The following is a 22,798-nucleotide window of genomic DNA, read 5'->3' on the forward strand; positions in this document are numbered from 1 at the left end:
GCGCACGGGGCCTCAGCGCCCGATCCCTCATACGGAGCCAGGGCTCCCCCTCCGGGTGCAGCGGCGCTCACAGCACTAACTCCAGCACAGGCAGGGACCGTTCCCAGCAGCAGACACCAGCCCGGAGCGCTCCAGTGCGTTCCGAGCCTGAAGCCCAGCGGGGACCCCAGCCCAGCCGGACCTCACTGCCCATTCAGCGCTCTGCCATCCCATAGAACATCCCGGCGCGGGCACAGAGAGCAGGGTCATTCACAGAAGGCACCACAGAACAGCCCACGACACAGACCAGGCTACAGAGGACCCGACTGAAGCAAGCTCTGGGAAAGCCGGACGCACCACATCAGTTATCCCAACAAATCACAGCCTCATCCCAACACATCCCCACCTCCTACCTCACGGCTCAGCCTGCTCCTGCCAGCACACAGCAGCAGCTCCAGCCCTCTCCTCCCAGCCCCGCAGACTGGGGCAGGGACGTACCCCTCCCGAGCCCCCCCCATCACTCAGAACCCTTTGCACAGCAACAACAGAAATCACCATTTCAACACAAAGAGAAGGGAAAAAAGCCTCTGACCTACCCGGGTTCCTGCTGCCCTCCGTGCCCGGCAGGACCATCCTCGCAGCAGCACCGACAGCCTCTGTGTGTGGGGCTGTGCCCCACAGGGCTCAGCTGCCCCTCATTGCCCTGCATGGAGCAGTTGATCAGGTTCAGCTGCTGGCCCCTCAGAGCCTGCAACCCAGCACGGAGCCTCAGCATCCAGCCTGTCCTGAGTGCTGGATTCCACCTCAGCTGTGTAAGCAGGGCTCAAGTGTTAGTGCAATGAACCACTCAGTGCTTCAGAAAGGGCTCCCCTGCCACTCTCAGCCCGGTGGAGTCCCCAAACCAGTGAGGAGCTCATAACCTGGGAGACTCTTAGCCCAGAACATTCCTCTGCCTCCAGCAGCACCACTCAAGTGCTTAACCTGATGCACGGCTTAAATCCCATCCTGACCAGAGGCTATAACAAAGCCAATTGCAAGAGCCAACAGCAATTCCATCCACAGCAACATTTGTCTCAATATAAAGGCATCTTTTATTACACACAAATCAAGTAAATCAGAGCATCGGATTCAAATGTACCAAGTGCTTTTGACTCTTCTGAACCTCACTGCCATGGGCCAGGTAACAACAACAATTCAGGTTCAAGTACCTGAAACACACAAAGCAGAACTGCAACCACTGCCTCCTCATGCACCCACACCTGGAGCAGGTATTGCCACTTAGGAACCATCACATTATTATCTCATTTGCATATCTTGCTGTGGATGCAGCCAGGCGTGGGACTGAACATTCCCAAGCGGCACAACCGTCCAGTTACTTGCTTTAAGGTGAGGATAAATGTGCACAGGGAAAGAATCTGGTACAAAACCCTCACACAGATACAGTGCGGGTTCAAGAAATATTCCACTTGCAGCTCATGCCATAAAAAACCTCAGGATTTCCTCATATTTACAGAAAACAGCAAGTACAGACTGCAGACAGCATTACAAAAATAATTTGCATCTTCACTATTGAGAAAATCAATGAAGTCTCAGAATAAATAGTAACAAAACGTTAAACTTCATGTTTTCCTTAAGGCTGAGGTTTAAAGGTCAAATCCTACCATCACAGACATGTTCTACACATGTACATACGTGTCACACATACACACACATACATGAACATGCATGAGAAAGAGGATTTGAGCCCTTGCGTTTTGAAAACAACCACAAATGTGCAAGTATTGGCTAAAACAGGAGGTGATTTGCTCGTGGGCTGCTGGGTTGCAAAGCTCCTGCCCCTCTCTTGACTTCCTGTGGGAACACAGCCCCAAATATATCTTCATGGTATCGCTTTTGGCTCTGCAAAAATGAAAGGAAAGCCAAGAGATGAATTCAGTGCTGCTCCCTGTGCAAGAGCTCAGTAACCAAAAGCTCTTTTGCATTCTGTGCCCGTGGCTTTTGTTTCTGTTAAAAGAACCTGTGTGAATCCCAGACACACATGTGCTGCAGGACAAGGTCTGGTAGCAAAAGGATCCTAAAAAGCCAGCAGAGCCAAGCACTCTGCTTTCAGTGACTGCTTAAACTCACTTTGCTCCCCTGGTACAAGACAGACTCAAACTCTTGCTGTTCTGGACCCAGCGTAAAGCTGATGTCCAGGACCCAAAGAGAAACAAATGGCAGATGTAAGAGAAGAGCATCACGTGTCACTCTCACACCCTAACCAAACAGAAACTGGTTTACATCACGGTGGGTGGATAAGCTTATCACATAAAGCTTTTCTACTTGTGCATGCTCATGGTAGCCCTCAAGGTCTGGAGTGTGACTGAAGACTCCTGTATCCCACCCCGGAACACTGTGTGACTGGGAGGACACCTCATGTGTCACAGCGTACCTTTAGCTGGAAGAAATACTCCTCTGCCTGCTGCTCGCTGAGCTTCAGGGCTTTTGTGAGCAACCTCTTCAGAGCCTGAGCAACGTCCCTGGCCATGCGCACGTCTCCACAGACATAGAGGTGCCCTCCCTCCTTATGCAAGAGGTTGCACACTTTGGTCCCCAGCTTGCTTTGAAGAATGTCTTGAACATAGACCTTGGAAACAGAAAAAGGACCAGGAAAGGTTTTCAGTGTGGGCTGACACAGTAAGGTTTTAACTGCCCTGGCCCCGCTGTGTGCTGCCCCACAGTACAGGAGAAGAAAACGGCTTCATGCTGCTTTTACAAGCCCCAGACTCGGAGGCAGACTGAGACTCTCTCAGAACCAGTTACAACTGCCAAAGCCACAGAGCAGAGGAAGCAGCCTTACTTTAGGTTTGCCAGGTTGTCTGGAGTAAGCTGTGTAGACTTCTTTCAGGATTCCCTTCCTCTTCATTTCCTCAGTTTCTGCTTTGTAGAGGTGATCCATGTCTGGCTGCCGGCAGCCAAACAGCAACATCATGTCACCCCCTTTGATCCCTGAAACCAACATTGGCAAGTTGCTTGTCTTTCCTGGTAAAGCCCCATTATCCCTTATGACTATCCCCATATTGGGCCCCGCTGCCACAGTAACTGGCTGTGTAGAGCTGTTCTGTTCCACACCTGGAATGCTGTGTTCAGGTTTTAGAGTCTGGCAGGAGAACTGAACCTGCCCAAGCCCTTGGGGAAGTACAAGGAATCACCTGCTGGAGCAGGTTCCACACATGGGCTGACTGGGCAGGCCAAGGTGTTTCCTCTCCATGTTCTGAGTGCCTGGGGCAGTCACTGAACACAGAGCAGTTACAAGGATGCAGAGGCTGCTTCTCCAAGCGACCAAACACCTTGAGACCACCAGAATGGTCTCAATGGGACAGAGGAGCTGTTTCAGTGCAGTGCTCAGGCAGGGTTCTTGGCCGATGTCTCCAGGTATCTCCCTCTGCAGAGGTTCCATTTGGAGGGTGAGGGATGTCCCCTGCTGCTAGGCAGGTTCTGGCCTCCCCCTTGTGGCAATCCCCATCAGTACCTCTCTTTTCCAAGTCGTGGAGACGCTGCAGCCAGAAGCTCCTGTAGGGAGCAATCCCTGTTCCTGAGCCGATCAGGAGGCATGGCCTGCTTGGCTCCTTCGGGAGCTGGAATTCGTTAGCGCTAAAATGCAAAACGATGTTAATGGTGTCGTTAGCTGATGAATGACAGCTCAGTGTCTGTTTCCTGACTGACTGTCAGCAGCACAACCGAAGTCACCGGTTTGATTTTACTCAACATAAGACAAGGTAAAGGATCCCATCTCTGGAAGGTGGGGAATTCCCTCTCCTCACACTCCTCACACCATATGCACCCAGTGAAAAACCCACTGAAGAAGCTGACCTAAGAACCATTGGGTTCTGTTTCTTTCCCTGTTTCTCTGTCAGACACTCACCTGCGTACAAAGCACGGAACCATTTCATTGAGAGCTATTGTGTTCAGCCACGTGCTGCAAACTCCGTGGTGCAAAGGCCCTTGTCCATCTGCTCAGAGCAAAGAAAAACATCTGTCAGTTCTAAAGCTCTCTCTTCTAAAAGGACACATTTTACACCTAAAATTATGGGTTTTAAATAAATAAGTAATAAATAATATCTAGTAATGATTTATAAAACAAGGATACGCTGATGATGATAATGCCCATCCTGACACAGTATGAACATCTGCAGTTGCTACAGGTATGCTTCATGCCATATGGCAGAGACAGTTAATTCCTGAACCTCAATGCAGCCTAAACATCATTTAATTCAGAGAGAAATGAAACCAAATGTTCTCACCTCTTGTCCTGTAGTTTACAACCGCAACTGTCAGATGAATCTCTCTGGCTGTCACATCACAGGAGGAGCTGACAGAATAGTACCTGGGTTTCAGGAGTGGCAGCTGAGTCAGGAGGAAAGCTGTTGAGACCTCAGCAGAGGGAAACTCCTCCAACACCTCCAGGATGTTCGGGTTGTTGTAGAACTTCCATTTATTGTATTCTTCTGTGCTCTAAAAGCCAAAAGCCACCATGACAATGTTAGCAGGTCATTCACATAGATCAGGAGAGCAGGGATGCCTGAAATATCATTTATATATAAGATTTCTGCCTTATGTTCAATGAAATGTGCAGGTGAATCAACAGAAAGCCCTCAAAACTTTGCCTAAAGCGATGCTGGGGTATCCTAAGGAACAGTTTCAGTTTTGAACACAGAAGAGGTACAGGATACCTGCTGTAACCTTCTCAGATACCAGCTCGCTCAGTGTGCATGTAGAGACTGAACCTGTTTCTCAGCCCCCTGCTCAGGGGCATCCACAACACGTTATGGGCCCAGGCCTTGATACCTATGGAGCCTCGCTGAGCCCAGCAGGAAAAGCAAGCCCTTAAACACCAGTGAGCTGCTGGTTACTCCAAGTAACATCCCTCTTACTGCATGTTACCAAATCCTCTGACAGAAATACCTACCTGCTCCCCTGCAGCCCATCCACCTGCCAGCTGTGAGCTGTTCTAATGGCACATCAGGAACCACCATGAGGAAGCACGAGCCATGGGCAGGCAAAACAACCCACCCAGAGCCCCACAGGAAATGCCAGATCTGAAGCCATCTTGATGCCCACACCCAAGTGAGCCACAAGACCAGCCCTTCTCTCTGTGGTTGGCTTTACCCTAACCCTTTTCTGGTTGGCTTTTCTGAGCACACAGAACATGTAACAGAGGCATAAAATCAGGCACCATCACTACAAAACTCCTTAAGTTTCTGCTGTACAGTGAAAGGGCATCAGATGCTCCAGTGCCCCGTCTCCTAATGTAAATGTAGCCCTAACATGTACCTGACACAAAACTTCCAGCCTCTGTTTGTCTCCTTCCTCTGTTACCAGCTGGGAGAGCTTCTTCAGCAGCTGCTGGGAGGGTGGAGTGGTGATGTCAAGCAGGTACATCAGCGCCTCGGGCAGTGTGCAGGCTGGAAGCCTTTTGTCTCTTGTCCAGCAGCCACCTGGAAACCAGGGAAATAAGAGAACACTTCTCAATTCCCACGGCATTCGACAGCTGCAGAGCTTTACAAAACTCAGTGTCCTTCACTTCAGCTGAGGCTGCAGCAGGTCTGGACCACAGGGCCCTTCTGAAGAGATGTTAATGTGAGGCTTCAGACTTTTGTAAGGGGAGGCTCTGATGCAGAGAACTGCATGATAACAAAACACCACTTCAGAAGGAAGTTCTCCATCTGAATAAATCATCTTTCTGGGTGTCAGAATCCTATGATTTAGCAGATTGCTCCTACTAAGATGGAAAGATAGTCATGACATGCAAATCTATTTTAGGGCTCTCATACGTAGCAACAATAAGCAAACTCTGTTTAATTGCAGTCAGTGGCCATTTTAGCAACAGAATTACATTGTCAACCTAGGATAACTCTGCAAACACTGGTGCAGTTACCATGGGCTGCCAGAGTATGCAAAATCAGAATTGAGAATTGTAAGAGTAACTCAAAGCTTCCACAAAATCCTATGAAAACTTAAGAAAAGGATAATATAGAAAATTCAGTCTATAAAACTGCTCAGGAATTGTAGAGAAATCTGTCAAACATCCTCTGCTATTTGATCTGAAGAGAACCAGCTTACCATTGGTGCAGGCTTCAAGTCTGACAGTCTGGTCAGCTGGAGGAGCATCCTTGACGTGTGCAATGAGGCCATGGACTAATTCTGGGTGGTTGCCTGGGAAAATCCCGATGTGTGCTCCAGGCAGGTAGTGCACTTCCTGATCAGTCTCACAGGAAAGCTTGACTAGAATGGTAACACGACTGGATGTAGAGAAAAGAGATCAGACACATCTCGGTGACGTCGACAGGATTTCCCTTCAGTTGCACAGAACAGGAATAAATCGGAGGTGGCAGCTGGCAAGAGCTTACTTGTGCTCAGCACCAAACCACAGACCAGCTCAGTACTTTGTGTCCAGCACAGATCAAAGGGCTGCATCACAAAGTTTTTTATTCCCCTACATTCACAGACTCCAATGGGAAACCACCTCTTATTTAAGCCAGAATTAAGATTGTATGTATGACTGTGGACTTGTAGTAATGATTTACTTCTATTGATCATTTGAAACTTGTATGTGTTTCTTACTAACTGCAGGAGATGTCTATAACCAGACATTTCAGATGTTTAAGTCTGCAGTAAAACGCAGTATTGCAGTATTCAAAAGAATGGGAACCATACCTGGATTTTACATTTTGAAGATTCTGTCTGAACTTCAGCTTCATGGGAATGATGTCCTTGCTGTGAATGCTTGCAAGTGCTGTTGAGAAAAGAGGACATGGATATGACTCATGGGAATTTTGTGATAAGGTTTGTTTAAAATGTCTTCAAACAATGTGCAGAGAAGACCTGAACCATGCTCGCCCTAGAATTAGTCACCTATGTGTCCTGTGTGCATGACGCCTTCCCTGACTAAAAGTAGTTCATCTCAGCTTTTGTTCTTCTAAGTCTGTCAAATGTATCCTAGTTCTGGTGTTCTGATGGAAAAGATAATGATTAATGGAACGGAAACCAATGTCTTTTTTTTCTCTGACCACTGCACTTCAGTATATGCATTCTATCATCTAGCAGGACCAATGTCACTATATAAACCTTTCCAGTTCAGACCTATCTGAAGCAAGATGGACAGAGAAGGCGAGATGTGGGAGATAATACCTTTAGCCAAGACCATGGTTTGAGAGTCATGCACTATCCTGTAATTCTTAGGATCCCAGCTTTCATCAGAGGTATAAACCTCAGGCAACTGAATACTGGCTTTGCCCCGGATGTTGAAAATGTCACAGGCAGTCTAGAACAAAGAAAAATAATGTTATTCATAATGATAACATAAAAAAAATCTTAGTGCTGTCAAAGTCCTATTGAGGAGAATTCAGTGCTAATTTTGTTGATTCTATTGAGTTTAGTGATGTGACAGGGATTCAGAAAGGTTCCACTTCTAGGACAGCATAAGCCAAAACCTGATCTACTTCCAACACTCCTGATGTTTGATGCTACCACCCTTGTTCGTCCTGAGCATTCCACGATCCCAAAGGAACTTTATGTGAATACTAAAAAATAAAGAGAAAAGGGGCCCAGTTCCCTCTTCAACTTGGGCAAGCAGCATAAAAAGTTCAAAACTCAAATATAAATCCAGTTGTTTGTTATCCTTCATTCCCCCCCATTCTTACAGAGGCTGGTGAATACTGAAATAAAATGAATGAATGAACAAACTAAAATATGAGCTATTTATGTGGTCACCTTGAATGCAGTGACTGCCCATGAGCGAAAGGCTTCTTCTTGCCCACCGAGCTCATCTCCTTCACCTACTGGAGTGAGCTGAGAAGCCCCGAGTTGGGCCAGTTTTTGGTCAATGGTATGAGCAAAGGCACAGAACTCTGGGTACATGCTGGAGCCCAAACCAAACACAGCGTATCTGCAGGAGGACATAAAAGAAAGATCACTGTGTTATGCTAAATGAAATGCAAAAGGACTCAATCCCATGCAAATCAAACAACAAAGTGTTCTACCTGATCTTTTTTCTCAGTGATTTCAGGGTGAGCAAGGAGTTCTTCAAAGTCTGTAGGAAAATACATAAAATACTTCAGGTTAGAAAAATACTCTGATTTAAAATAGAACTGAGACCCTGATCTGTATCTTTCTTAAGTACATGGGGCAAAAGAGAGGTTTGTCTTTGGTCTTAGTGTTTGAGTTGAGAACCATACATACTTCTGAGGTGAATATTACCTTTCCGTTATTTGGAGAATCCCCATTGCCAAAAGTGCTGGTAACCACTAACAGAAGTGTTTCTTTTTCCAGGTCATGAATGTTGTACTCATCCATGCACAGAATCTGGAAGGTATAAAGCTCATGAGAAACTGCTGGCAGACATAAGAACCAGCATTAGATATCCCTGGTTGTCAGATGACCACTGACCACATTTACAAGGCGCTACATTAAATGAATACAAAATCAAAGTCCTGATCCAAACTGTATTTACTGAATGTTCAAAACATAGGTTTAGGGAATGAAAAGGCTTGCAGAAGCTGATGAAACCAGCCAAACATCTTCCTCCATTTAGTGTGGATGATTAAAGCTTTCTTACCTTGGTGTTGAAGGCACAGTTGAACAAGCTGCATAGATTGTTGGCTAGTGTTTCAGATTTCCCAGTCTCTGTTGCATAGATTACAGTGACCTTGGTCCTGGTTGCCATCGTTTGTTGCATGAGTGAAGATGCAAAGAGGACAGCCCTGGGGAAAAAATAATCACACACAATTCTTAATACAAACAGTAATTCAAATTGATTCACAAACAAGCTAGGAAAGACTGAACTTGAGCATGGTTTTTCCTTGGAAGATTGTTCAGAAGCACCAGGGATAGCCCTGAGTAAGAATCTTAGATATTAATATTACCTAATTGTGGCAGGTAAGTCTATGATTCAACAATTCAAGTGGCCCCCACTGTAATTATTAACATTAAAAAAACCAACCAGGGTGAAACAGAAACATGACAAGAACTGAAGAGCTGGATAAAATGAGGATTCTTATTTGAACAACTTACTTGGCCAAGATGCTAAACTTGATTTCCTTTTTCTTTGGCCTCCGGGTCTCATCATGCCAGACATGCGTTTTCCATGCATCCACCTTTAAAAACAGGAAAAAGTTAAGTTTCAGGTAAGAAATGTGGAACAATAAAAACATGAATTGTATTTGTGAGTCTCTCTGGTGAGCTTTCATTAACCAGGGCTTTTCATTTGGATTTCTGAATGCAACATAATTGTATCTGCACTGCTGGAGCTGTCCACTAGAATCATCTTTTTTGGCTAATGTGTACCTGGTAGTAATAGAAGGGAGTGAGGACATAGTTCAGCATCTCCTGATGGAAGACAGGAGTTATGCTCCCTGATATGGGAGGTACGATCCACACCCAATCAGCTGGGCAGCCTCCTCGCGCGCGGTACTCATTCTGCATGTACTTCATGAAGGACTCAGCAGCTGAGTGGTGATCCATGATGGTCACATTCTGTTTCTAGAATTGCAAAAAGACAGACATACATTAAAAATCCCATTCTGCTCTTCTTCCTGATGTACTCCTTTTGCTTTGGTTCCTGTTTAAAGGACTATATTCAGTGCTGGGAAATAACTACTATCAGCAACTATTATACAAATACAGATAGAGGTGGACCTTTGAATAAGGACTCTAAGCCCCTCCTTTTTTTATAACATCAGCATTTCACCTCTCCAGCACTGGAGCACATGCTGAAAAGCCTTGGATTCATTTTTACCCATCTTTCATATTGTTATGATATGTTAAATAAACTGCAATGGTAAATAAAAGATATTCATCCAACAGCTTTACATAGATTCTGAGACTTGCATTAAAAGGATGAGCAATCTTGCCCTTTACTTCCTTTTCTTTTTCTCTCCCTTCTACCTTCACCTGAGATTTTTTTGTGGCAACAACAGGAAACACAGATTCCTCTGCTTTCCCAGGGGAAAATCAAGAATAACTCTTTTTAGAATCATTTGATCACCTCCCTTGAGCATTGTCCACTGGCACTGTATTTGTATAAAGCTGTTATAAGTGAGAGAAAAAATAGGCACCCAATAGTCAGTGTCTCTCCAGGTACCACACTCGTTGACTTACCTGGAAGCTGTAAAGCACAGCCACATTTATCTCTACAACAGCTCGGTCTTTCCATAGTGATGAAAGTTTGTTTGTTTCCAGTCCCATTCTCCTCCCTACCTCCTACATGTGAAAAAGAGAGAGAAAAGAGAAAAGCAAATTTATTATGTGGGACTTAGACCTCGTGATTTCTCCACCTCAACACACTAATATGCAGGAAAATGCACTGCAGAAGCGGAAGAGGTAACTTGAATTATGGTGTTTGGGAAAGCAGAGAGTGATTTTCTCCTGGACTAAACAGTTTAAAAAGTGGCAGTTTCTGGTTATAAGCCATAATTTTTAATTTGCATTGGTGAAGTGCTCAAGACGTGCAGTTATCCACCAGGAATGCCATGTCAACAGCGGACTGGAACTGACAGAAATACACCTCTGAGAAACATACAGTCAGAGACCAAAAGTCCTGAGTCAGCAGGACTCAGGGTAAAATCAGGGAAGAATTCCCTTTGGACATCATTTTCTGTATTTTTTACAGCTGCAGTTTCACCATTCTATCCAGCTGTTTGGAACAGACACTGTCAGGACACTGTAAACCAGCCACACAATCTGGCAATGCTGATCTTGGCAGAAGTTCAACATGTCCCACAATAGCCGGGGTTTGTGTTAGTTCAGTGCTGAAGTGTGTGATGTAAACACAGCACCTGACCCAGCAGAGACTGATGGTGTCTCTTTTCAGAAGCCATCACCCAGGAAGGGTGATCACAAACCAGCACATCCCCCCCTTCAGAAGGTTACCTTCAGGATGTTGTACCGCTGCACGTCGCAGAAGTCCCGCACTCCAATCTCCGAGCCCATGTACCAGCCATTGAAAGGACACCCAGTGAACTCCAGGCCTCCTGCCTCAAGCAGCATGTTGGCAACAGCAGGCAGCGCATACCATTTCAGATCTAGCTCCTTAAACCATTCATACCTGTTCAACAAGCATTTTGATCCCTTTATGTGTCTTTTCCCCCTTTAGGCAATACCCAGAAATGTCCAGGTAGATAAAGAGTACTAACTCTAGGAGAAATGACATGTGAAGCACAGTGTGCAAAAGCTCAGAGCAGTTTTCCTTTATAGTGTGGTAACTGGGGCTCTCAGCACTGTTTACCATCATTTATCCTAACAAAGAACTCATAAAATGACTGATAACCTGCCAAGGTGAGGCAGAAATGCAATCATCTAAATCTTGCTGCTTACTTTGGATGCTCCATTGGAACTTCGAGGACAATTTCTGGCGGGATCTCAAATATTTCTGGGTCTTGGCCGTTTGCTTGGAGAACAAGGGGAACTACATCAAAGCGGCCGTATTTCGGCTTCCACCCAAGCTCAATGCACAGCTGTAAATAAAGAAAGTACATTTGGGGGGTTTTTAGGTTGGTCGCCCCCCACATTCAAAGACAAAAGGATGTTAACCTTTAAAAGGTAGTTCTAAAAGCTGCTGAGGTAAATTCTAAGTGATAAAGGTTATCTTTCTCATTCAGACAATGTTGAGGCATGTTGTTCAAGTACTAACTGTGTCCCTGACTTAAGGGAGGCATTAGCTCACCCTGTTCTGAGGTGAAGGGGAGTATTCTTGTATCAGGATTGCAGGAAATTATTGTTTCAGCCTGTACCCAAAACCTGTGGGGCAGAACATGCCATTCACTCCTCGCCACCACATTTCCCTCCCCTCTGCATAAACATGCAAGGAAAAAGCATAAAAGACAGATGGGTCAGAAAGCAGCTGGGACTCTCTATGTACCTGTGTGAACTCCACGCTGGCAGGGTCTCCGATGACAGATCCATCCGGCATCTGATACCCAGCGTATCGGATGAGCTGGCTGTTCCAAACACGGAAATCGTGTTTCCCATCAGTCCTCTGGGGGAAGACAGTGATGGCTGATCTGCCCAGAGAAACAATCAAACCCCGTTACAGCACAGCAGCACACCAAATGCATTCTACTTACTTAGGCAGAAAGTGTTACCAATAGCAATTATTTTATATTTCTGAAACATCTATAGCAATAGGATCATTCTTCTTCTCTACCCACTGCTCCCAGTCTTCAAATCATCCCTTGCCTCCAGGAATTACAAAAGGTTTTGCAACATGAGCCACAAAAGTTACAGGTTTTCAAGCTGGATGATGGTATGTGAGAGGAACATGCAGTACCAGGGGGAGAACAGCAGACACAAGTTGTCAAAATATTCAGATAGACCATTCCAGGTCTTAGGTGGAGTTTTGAATCCAGAACTGGATGTGAATTCTGTTGTTTAAAATGAAATTGAAGAGACTTACCTTATATTTCCACTGTTGGTGGCATACTGAATATGACGACAGAGATGTTCAAACATTTCCTTTGCTGTTTTACAATCACGTGCATCAAATACCTTCATGTTTCCAAAAGAAGCATAGAGAAAAAAACTGATTTGGAAACAGTAATGTAAGCTTAGTATTTTCCTTATGCATTTAAGGAAAGATTAAGGAAAGAAGTAAAGTGAAAAATCAGTGTTTCTCAGTTTAATTGCAGCTCCACAAGTATCTCATGGTATGAGAGGAGGGAGCAGTGTCCTCAGTTGAAGCAACTGGCATATTTTACCAATATGTGCACATGACTACAGCACATCACTACTGGACCCATGGTGCCCAGACTCCTTGGTTACCTGCAGATTGGACCACTGGATCCTCCCAATGCACCTGGGTGCATTCCTCCAGGCCTGCTTGGCAGCAAAGATCAGTTCCTCCTTAGTCAGATGGTAGGTTCCTATTGTTTCTATCTCCTTGGTCACTGTTTCCAGTCGGGCCAGGTGCTCATCTATTTTTGGCTTTCTGAATAGGAAAACAGACACAAAAAGACACAATGAGAACTTCATTACTTAGATCTGACCTAAATTGCAGACGTTCTCCTTGAGTTCTAGGTCAAGAAAAAGCACAGGCATTGCTGAGGCCATAAAGCTTTTGACTATCCTTTTGCACGAGATGACTTCTCTCCACTTACATCACTGATTTTCTCTGCCAGAATGCAGGTAAACTTCTGGGGAGGGGACTGGCACTGACATAGGCTGAGATATGATTGTTATCAAAAAGCAGGGGGTTTCTAGCTGAAGGGGTGAGTTGAGTACGTAGGACTGACTGAGGACTGCTGAGAACTGTTCCTGGCTTCAGAATTTCGGAACTGCCCTGAGGGCAAACAACAGAGCTCACTAGTCTGATGATGTAACTCACACAATATTTAAGCAGCCTCACCCTCCTTTCACCCCCCAGCACTTACATGGATTGATCAGAAGATTTTCTGTGTACATTTTCAGTTTAAATTGGGGTTTTCTAGATTAGTTTGGAAAAAAAATGTCAAATGACAAGCAAATGAACAGGGGAGAACAGGCTGGCTCCAGCCAAAAGTGGAATTCGAGTAACTATCCTCTCAAAGTTCTGTTATGTTCACAGGGACACAGGTCTTCTGAGCAAGGTAAGCAGGATTTTCATTCCTAAAGGGAAGTGCTGATTAATTCCTTTGTCAGTGAAACCAACTCTAAAATTCTTCAGTTTGATAACAGAGAATGAAGTCAAAATATTAGGAAATATTTATCACAGCACAGACAAAAATCGTTTTGTTGGCTCACAGACACAATGAAAACAGCCTGCACTGTCTGAGAGTTTCACATTTGCAACAAGATGAAAGATCAAGGGCAAGCATGTAAGATAGTGTAAATCAGTGTGATCGAATAGCCATGAGCAGAAACACAGCAATGTGCAAATGTAATACGCTAGCAAGTGAGTACAGCTTGTGTGTAAGACAGGGACTTTCATAAAGATCCACATGGAAGAAAGCTTTGTAGGAGTTCAAAGTGTCTAAAGAAGCAGCTATTTTATGGCTGAGCCCCTTTGAAGGTTTGATGATGTTTTATAATAAGATGAGCAAACACTGAATCGTCACTTGAAAGCTTGTCATGGGAAATGGCACTGCAAACTCTTGGACCTCAACCTGATGTTCCAGCTCTTCCTGCAATAAGATGTGTCTGCGCCATGCCCATTTTTGCCAGAACAAACCTCTTCTGAAGCTAGAACGCACCTCTCAGCATGCTCAGCAAGCTTATGCTGATGATAGCACAGAGCAAGGTTGAGAAGCAAGAGACTGGCCTTCCAATCTTTGGCGAAAGCCTTGAGAGTCAAACAGAACAAAAGAACACAAAGATACTTGGAACAGCACAAATGAAAAACATTATGCACATATTTGACATCTAGGTCTGATCTGAGTAGGAGCTAATCCCAACAACATCCAGTGTTAAGGAAACAATGACATTCTGTCAGAGTCCCGACCAAGCTGCTTATTACAACTGAACTATAATGTAACACACTGAGAAGGGAGAGGGCTGAGGAATGCACTATACAGAGTTCATTCCTGTATTCCCAAGGCTGTGGATTGGCAGATAGAGCATATGAAGTGCAGTACTAGTTTTATTTCGCTTTCCTAATAGTCCTTATCTATTCTTTGAATGCATGCTATGGAACAGGACAGTCACCCATAGCTGTGAGGAAACCCAGCACTCCTGTAGTCTCACAGACTGGTGGGTAGGGAGAGGAGTTTATACAAAAACTGAAGGTAAAGCTGCCTTACTCTTTAAATGAATTGTAGTACTGCTTGATGAAGTCTATTGCCTGAGGTAACAGCTCTGCTGGTGGAACTGGCTCATCTCGAGTACCTTTCACCAGGCCCTTTGGGGTCATGAGTGCCCCTTGGCAGGCTTTGGTCCGGCAGTTGATAACCTGAAAACCAAGAAAATGTCACAAACCAAGGCTGCACTCTGTATCTTGTCAAGGTTATGAAGAGTCACTGTTCAGGTTTCCAGATCCTACCTCCTTTGCTGTCAGGTGTAGTGTGTCAAGAAAGCTGGAGCCATTTTCCATATTTCTTACTTTCACATGTCTTGGACATCTTGATACTTGGTTTGAAGCTTTGATACCATTTTGGGAGGGGTTCTGGACAGAGGAAAGATAAAAACACATCCTTTCTTAAGACCTACTGAATATCTTACAGCTTCATTTTAAATTTGCCATTTTAAATTCACTTTAAATCTGCCACTGCAAACCCCTCTATTATTTCAATAAGGACTCATAATAGTCACAGTCTCACAAAACAGTGAACCAGACAATTTTAGAGAAAGGCTGGGTTTTCAAAGGTGAATAAAGGAGCCAGGCACTCCAGTCCCCACTGGGTCACTTCCTTCCCTTAAGTCTTACCAAAGCTCCTTTATGTGCAGACAAGATCTTGCATCCAAATATCCCACAGCAGTTCTAACCTCATGTATCTACAGTCAGTCCTCATAGGAGAACTGTGAGAAGCTTTGAGCAGTAAGCATAACCTGTCTGAACTGTTATTATCAAACAATGATGCTAGAAACAGACCTCTCTGCCATCAGTGGCCTTTGCTGAAGTTACAGGTGGCATCTCTATCCACTTCTTGTTCAGATCATATATTTTGGCATCATCATTTTCTAAGCTTTAAAAGAGAGAAAGATAATTCAGTATAATGCAATGTACCAGTTTTTGTTAGTTTTACCTCCAGCATCAGTAGAAGATGCTCAGAGCTGCTGTTGAAAGATGCACTGAGTCAATCAGCCAACCAAGCAGCATGAGGGGTGGAGTGGACTAGAAGTCAGTAGTAAAGCTATGATAACCCTTTTCAGATCACTATGTGGAAAGTAAAACAACAGATATGGCTTGGAATGGTAAAGGTTGAGTATCCTTGCTGTAAGCGAAACAAAGGACATCTGTACAATTATGATCTGGCCAAAAAATACTTGGAGAAATTAAACAAAAAGGTTGAAATCTTTGGGGAATGTGTGAAAAGTGCAGCTAGATCCAATCTCCAGCCCATTAAGCAAATAACATACTTTGATATTAATTTCCTTTTGTTTCCACATTAAGCCTTACTTTCTGAACTCCTGCTTTTTAATTTGGGTAGGGAATGGGCAGAGAAAGAAACAATATGCAATAGAAAACTGAAATAAGTAACAGATTGAAAACTGAGAGACTCAACACGAATGTCCCACTTATTTTATTCAGTGTCTTGTAAAACAGTATAAACACCAACTGAATTAAAGCATTAATAACCACTTTGCTAACTTTTACAGCAGACACATGCCTCCTAAGTCCTGCATACGTGAAACCTTCATAATACATCAAATAAATCTAGAACTATGAAAGAGAAAGGAAGATGATTTATTTCCTCAATGACTGCATAACTTAGACACAAAAGCTCAAAGTACCTGACCAAGTCATCACCAGCCAGCGGCTCCCAGGGACAACTGCTCTTTGGTTAATATTATTGCATTTGAAACACAGTACAGGGCTCTGCAGAACCCATGACACTTATTCACATCTTCATTTGTCAAATGGAAGAGAAACTGAAACGGTTAAAAGACGGTAAGAGATCTTACCCATGGCTCTTCCTATCCACGTTATTATTGATGTCCTTCTCTGCAGAGAATGGGCTCTTAGCAGCACGAGATCTGAATGCAAACTGCCATGGGCACAGCATTGTGTATGCTTTGTTTATGATTTTAGTCCAGTGCTGAAATCTTGGTTTGTGTGATGTGAAAACACTTCTGAGGAGGAAAAAACCCAACAAGGTCAGCTTTTATCTAAGAAGGCAACTCTTTAAAACTGCTCAAACCCACCAGCCTAACGGACCTCATGTAATTAATATCCTGTTTTTAAAATGAAACCTGCTTGACTCAGAGTAGTGATGCTGAAACTGTCAGTTCTCTTTGTAATGCTGCAGCCACACCTTCTGAAACACTGCAAGAGAATTTCAACTGTCCCACAGCTGATAAACCAGCAAACACCAGTGGCTGCGAAAACCACACATGTGCTTTGCTTGCATGAAAAACACGCCTGGACACTTGACACTTTCTTTTGTAAGTTCTATGTTTTTCAGAAGCTTGCTAAGGGTTATTAAACCTTCTGTAAATTCACATCACTGTATGATAGCTGGGAAAAGGGATGCAAATTGTTGCTGTTATTCACATAGGTCTGTAATTCAATCAAAACATTTTGCAATGTATTGATCTGCCAGCGACTAATGGAGCTCTGAGATTCTGTATTTTGTAAGATGTATACATGTACTTAAATAATGTAAAGCATTTCTCTAAGACTATAAGAAGGTTAATGCTATTCATTTTAACATACATTTTCTGATAGTTTCTCATCCTACAATGGATTCTTGTACTAGGGAAGGTGGGACAGAAGAAAAGGAGCAGACTAGCTCAGGCTAAGTAAAGCAGAATCAGTCCCAGCGGGTTCATAGCACAAATCAAAACCTGATCTTTGCAAACAATTAAAGAAAGAAAATATACATTGCCGTGTATATACAAATATACACTGTCTGTTACTCCAAGTAAAAGGAACAGTGTGCAATGAGCATTTCTCTACAGTTACAAAATAGGAACAAATCTAAATTCCTATTCTGCAATAAAATGCTGCAGTGTGCCTATACATTTCTGTAAAACACAGGGAAAGAGAGAAGCTAAAAATAGGGAGAGAAAGAAAAAAAAGAAAGACTGAATGAGAGAAAGAAAAATCAATAGAAAAAAATAAGAAGAAAAAATAAAAAAAAGAGGAAAAATAAAAATAATAACAAAATTAACAGAAGAAAAAGAAAACCAGAGATGAAGACTCCCATTTTCCATGCATTTCTGGGCAGTCAGAGTAAGAACTTGTTCTTCGTGTTCTCCACAACAGAGTCCTTTAAATAACATTTACAACATTACCTGTTACATGCACAAACCTTCAAATCAGCAGAAAGGGAGATAAAGGTTCCAGAGCAGGAAAACAGCTGGAAATAGAGCAGGAAACTGATTCCAGCACTTTACTCCTAATGCAGAAAAGAAACAAAAGACAATTTGCCACATAATTACTCCACTTGTGAGCTGCAGCACACCAGTGGCAAACCCAGCACTGGGACTCAGCGCTGTCCTACCGTGCTTTGTGAGGGACTTCTCCAGCCCGGCCAGGAGATCGCCTTCGCTGTCAAAGTTCCTTTCCTTTAATCTCCTGGGATCTGTATCTTTCCTGTGAGGCAAATGCATTTTATACATGTATGCAAAACAGCAGAGTGAGGCTACACACGGGTAATGGACAGAAGGGGAATCCCAAAGTGTCCTGCATTTCCTTCAGAGACCAAGGGGCGTGTGGCTGCTGCTCTATTACAAAACATGCATGATAGGAGGAGGGAGAGCAGCCACCGGTTTGGGGTTGGGAGCATCTCCTCCCTCAGGCTCAGCGTGCTGTAACCTTTATCTCTACGTGTGCTCTGTGACAAGGACACTGTATCACACGGAGCAGTTTTTGCATCCTGACAGGCAGTGTTAAAATAGGGAAAAATGAAGGCATCCTGAAAGCACTGTTACAGATTTCATCACTGGATGGCTGTTCTCCTGCACATCAAAGTCACAGCTGTAGGGAGAGAATGAGCAACTTCAAGAGAATCTTTTCAGAACCACAGAGCTTCAGGATATGGGCCAGGAAAGCAGTTAAGCATTATATTTACATGTTATAATTGATTCTATTAGAATTGATGATTGATTATGACTAAGGCATTTTAAATTTTACATAACATTCCTTATTTTTGATCATGCATTTTCCTCAATAAAGTATTTTCCTCTCCAAAACTCCCTGTTCTATCTGTTGCTGCCTGAGGTTTGTCCCTTTGTGCTTTCCCAACGTACTGGAAAAACTTGGAAGGAAACTGCAACTCCTTGAAGTCCAAACTATGCAAACCACGCTGCATGCGTGAATGCCAGAAGGACAGTTAGATGATGGAGATAGGGTTATGTAGCTGACTGACAATTTCAGACAGCACGTGGACACTCACACATTACAAAACCAGGTTTCTCCCTGAAGCCTGAAAGCCACAAGCAGCCCTGAAGACAGGGCTGGCACAGTGCTGCCAGGCAACTGTGGACTCTGGAGTGCTGTGGTGTGGCAGGACACCCCCAAGGATACCTGATATTGCCCATGGATGTTATGTATGAGTTAAGAAAGCTGTTATCACATTACAATCAATTCTTAAGTCTGCTAACACACGGTGAAAATCCTCACAATGACTAGAAGAAGGTTCACAGGTGCTGATCAAAGATCTATAGAAATAAGCTATAAAGCTTCAAGAGAAACAAGGAAATGCACATGAAACGTTCATTCATCATATTTTCAGTGGACAAGCTTGGGCAAGGCTTTTTCTTCTCTCTGTATCTTGTCTGTCTATTTAAAAATTAAGTGCTTGTTTAAAGGCCTCCTAGAGGTAAAACCAGGTTATGGGTACAGGTGTTCATGTGTGAATACACTGTATACATCCCACCCAGCATTGCTCGAGGTGAATCTCTTGAAAAATAGACTTTTCTGTAGTTTGAGCATTCACCTGCTTGTATCAGCCCATGCTCTGCATTCACTGCTCATGAGCGTTCTCACCTTGATCTGTTTTATCTCCACACAGTGCCCTTCCTCACACTGGAATTATCACTTAACATCCCCTGTTTAAAATACTTCAGACATCTAATCAGTGGGCAGGAATGACACGTGAGCTGTGTGTGACCCACTGCCATGCCACAAACTTTTACCTTGCTTCTGATCCATGGCATTTCTTCCCAAACCATACAGACAGTTGTAATTGCTTGAGTGTGGGTACAACCCCACGTATCTCAATGGTCAAACTGAAAGTGCTTGAGCTGGAAGTGAAATTCGGAGTTCAAAGAACAAAGTCACACTTTTTGTATTTGCTGTTTTGTCAGGTTATAAAGATTGTATTTGCATCTTTCCCTTTCTTACTAGATCTGACCTCTCATTTCTACAGAACAGGAGTCTTAATGTCTAGTACTTTAAAAAATAATGTATCTAGTAGAAATTTAAGTGAATTATATTATATCCAATGGTTTCTAAGCTTTTATTATTCAGCCTCTTTATTTCCCTGTGCTTGAAGACTGCTGGAATTAAGGAAATGCTCTGTAGTGACTGGATATGAAAAATCGCATTTGGAATGACCAGAGGGAAAACATCTTCTTTCCACATGGGAATTACTCAAAGGATTGGCTGAGGTACAGGCATCCAGAGAACTGCTTCATCACTCCAGTTTTCCAAGCAGGACCTGCTTTTTACTCACCACAATCAATACGAAAACTCCCTCTGTATAACACCACCAAGAGGGCACAATTAATTCCTCAGGTGGAGCCAGAGATTATCTAAACACTGATTGTCAACTCCTACAAATACACTACACTGCTTGGAAAGTTCTTCCCAAAGTACCCCAGTCCCACACCTATTTCCTATTTATGCACAGCCACTTCTGCCTCTGCCATAGTAAAACGCAAACTAGCTGCTTTTCTTGCATTAAGTTTGATGAAAAAGGTGCCCTTTTGGAGCAGAATGTCTGACCTATTCGATGGCATTCTGACCACGCTGTCATTTTGACTTAAATTGTGTTTTGCTTCTGAGAATGTGATGGTCTGTAGCCTCAATGATAAGCTTTCTGCCATCTCATTAAAACCAAGTCACATTCTTTGTCTGACTCCAATATTCTGCATCAGCTCAAGAAGTTCTACCCTTAAAAACATTTAAAAACCAAGCTCTGTTTGTAAGGTTGCCCCCTAAGATCAGGACACCTCGAGTCTTCAAAGAACTATTACACTGAGGCAAAGCTGATGATAACAAGGGCTGATTTTCCTGACTTGATGGAACCCTAAAGAGAGGATGCTCAATTGTCCCACATCTCATAAATGACAAGTGATATTTTCTAGCTCCCTTTTCCTACCCAATGCAACTATTTTCTATGTGAGGAGTCTCCAAGATGATCTTTCAGAGACATCACAAATGTCATCACAAATTCAAAACAGAACCTTACAGGCACCTAAAAGCACTTGGCAGCTTCCAAGATTCATGAAGAGGCCCCATGCTCCTCAGGCAATAGGGATGAAGCACTCTGCATTTACAAACTGATGCCTCTGCTCCTTGTGCATTTCCTTTTCCTGCGGAAACCTACTCTGCTTCCTGCTTCAGCCCATCTGATTAACTTCCCTGGCTGAACAGGAGATTTGGTCCTTAAAGTACCAGTAACACAGAATCATTATAAAAGGATTGGGAAAGACCCCATAGAGTACTTGCTCAATCTCCCTGCCCCATCAGCAAGGTCAGCTGGAAGGAAGATCTTTTTGAGCTACCTGAAAACAATTACAACTCAGTGGGAGGGGTAGGAGCTGCCCAGTAACCTGGGATGAGACACTGAAGAGTAAAAGCATCAGTCAAAATGGAGGCAGGACACAAAAGACTGTTTACAGCACAGAAATGAACTCATGCTTCTAAGTAAAGTGCTTGCTACTTCTTTCATGTAGCCACTGTGTGGTACAAATGACTTCACTGATTTGGTCCATCAGGAGCATTCATTCACGTTCTATCCCTTTCTGGACTGCAGTGCTGCTTTCTCAGACTTTAGTCACATTTTCCAGCTTGCTATCGCTTAACTGCAGGACAGGCATCATTTCCCAGCAACACTTCATCGTGTACTACATCCTTCAAAAGTTATTTTAAGACAAGTTTTGTCTTTTTGTTCTGTATCCAGTGCCTGGTCCAATGGGGCACTGAGCCACAGGAAACCCCTCTGCACTGTTTCAAATCCAAGGTAAATAAGTGCATAAATGATGACAATGGTGAGGGTTTGTGTCAGGGTGGTGCTAGACTCGGGGCAGTATCAACACCTCTCAGTTTGCTGGTGACCTTGCACTGCTCATCCAAAAATGTTATCTTCAAAAGAATGCATTATTAGTTCCCAAATTTCTACACTAAATACCAAATGTACCAGAAATAGTACTGCTCATTGTACTTCTAAGGATTGTCGTGTATTTCATTAACTGCAGCATCTTCTTCATTGGCTTCTTCATTTTGAAATGTTCTTTATAAAAAGTGAGGATAACAACTTTCTACCAAAAGCAAAACAAAAGATTCAGGTTTAGGCACTTAAGAAGTAGGATTCCAAAGCTACTGCCTGGACTCCTTTTTAGTTCCTGCAGACCTAAGATAGGAAAAGCAGCCGCCTAGGGTAGAAAGCAATGTTCCGTTTGCCACCTCCTGATCCGAGCCGTGTAAGATCGCATGTCAAGTGAGGACTGGGCAGAGTGGAAAATTTCAGGAACTGAACATCTGCGGGTGAAAATGAAAGCTAAGGTCAGGTTCAGAGCGCTGTGCCAGTAAACCCGTCCCTTCCTGTCTGCTCGCTGCAAGCCAGGCTGAGCTCAGAAATGCAGTAATAACAGAATCCCCTCCACAGGCACCCTTTTCAGAATTCCCATTGCATTTGATGGACATGGATGATGAAGTGAAGGAGGGACGGAGCAATGAGACACCCAATAACCGCATTCTCTGTGCCTGGATGCACGTTCTCTCAGGCAGAAGCGACTTCTGCAATGTTCTGACTCAGCTGTGGGCTCCTCAGTCTCAGCCACAGCAGCAAAGGCTTGTTACCAGCAGACTGAAGCTTGGCACTTGACTGGGCATAAACCCAGCATTGCTGTCTGCTGGGCTGTGTGCCCCACTCTCCTGGACAAAATGTCAGCACATTTAATATAACCTATTGAAGATGTCACTGTCTGAAGCATAAGGAAAAGCTGGTGTGTGGATAGGGACAATGTACAGAGCACTGATCTG

The 22,798-nt window shown here is 43.8% G+C and overlaps 1 protein-coding gene across 1 annotated transcript; it reads right to left on the reverse strand.

Moving 5' to 3' along the window:
• Nucleotides 1-1,068: 1,068 nt before the first annotated feature.
• Nucleotides 1,069-17,967, reverse strand: NOS2 (nitric oxide synthase 2). The gene is made up of 27 exons (XM_034069034.1): nucleotides 17,898-17,967; nucleotides 16,549-16,716; nucleotides 15,515-15,608; nucleotides 14,966-15,088; nucleotides 14,727-14,875; nucleotides 12,775-12,940; nucleotides 12,410-12,501; nucleotides 11,876-12,017; nucleotides 11,332-11,471; nucleotides 10,888-11,062; nucleotides 10,117-10,218; nucleotides 9,304-9,498; nucleotides 9,031-9,113; nucleotides 8,576-8,720; nucleotides 8,218-8,322; nucleotides 8,001-8,050; nucleotides 7,732-7,906; nucleotides 7,150-7,282; nucleotides 6,676-6,754; nucleotides 6,082-6,260; nucleotides 5,293-5,456; nucleotides 4,263-4,473; nucleotides 3,884-3,971; nucleotides 3,491-3,612; nucleotides 2,819-2,967; nucleotides 2,411-2,605; nucleotides 1,069-1,878 (listed from the first exon to the last, which is right to left on the reverse strand). Exons 2-27 carry the CDS (start codon nucleotides 16,647-16,649, stop codon nucleotides 1,765-1,767), a joined length of 3,471 nt encoding a protein of 1,156 aa, XP_033924925.1. The 5' UTR covers nucleotides 16,650-16,716; nucleotides 17,898-17,967; the 3' UTR covers nucleotides 1,069-1,764.
• Between the last annotated feature and the right edge of the window lie 4,831 nt (nucleotides 17,968-22,798).

This window comes from Melopsittacus undulatus, chromosome 13 (assembly GCF_012275295.1).
Source record: "Melopsittacus undulatus isolate bMelUnd1 chromosome 13, bMelUnd1.mat.Z, whole genome shotgun sequence".
Lineage (NCBI taxonomy): Eukaryota > Metazoa > Chordata > Aves > Psittaciformes > Psittaculidae > Melopsittacus > Melopsittacus undulatus.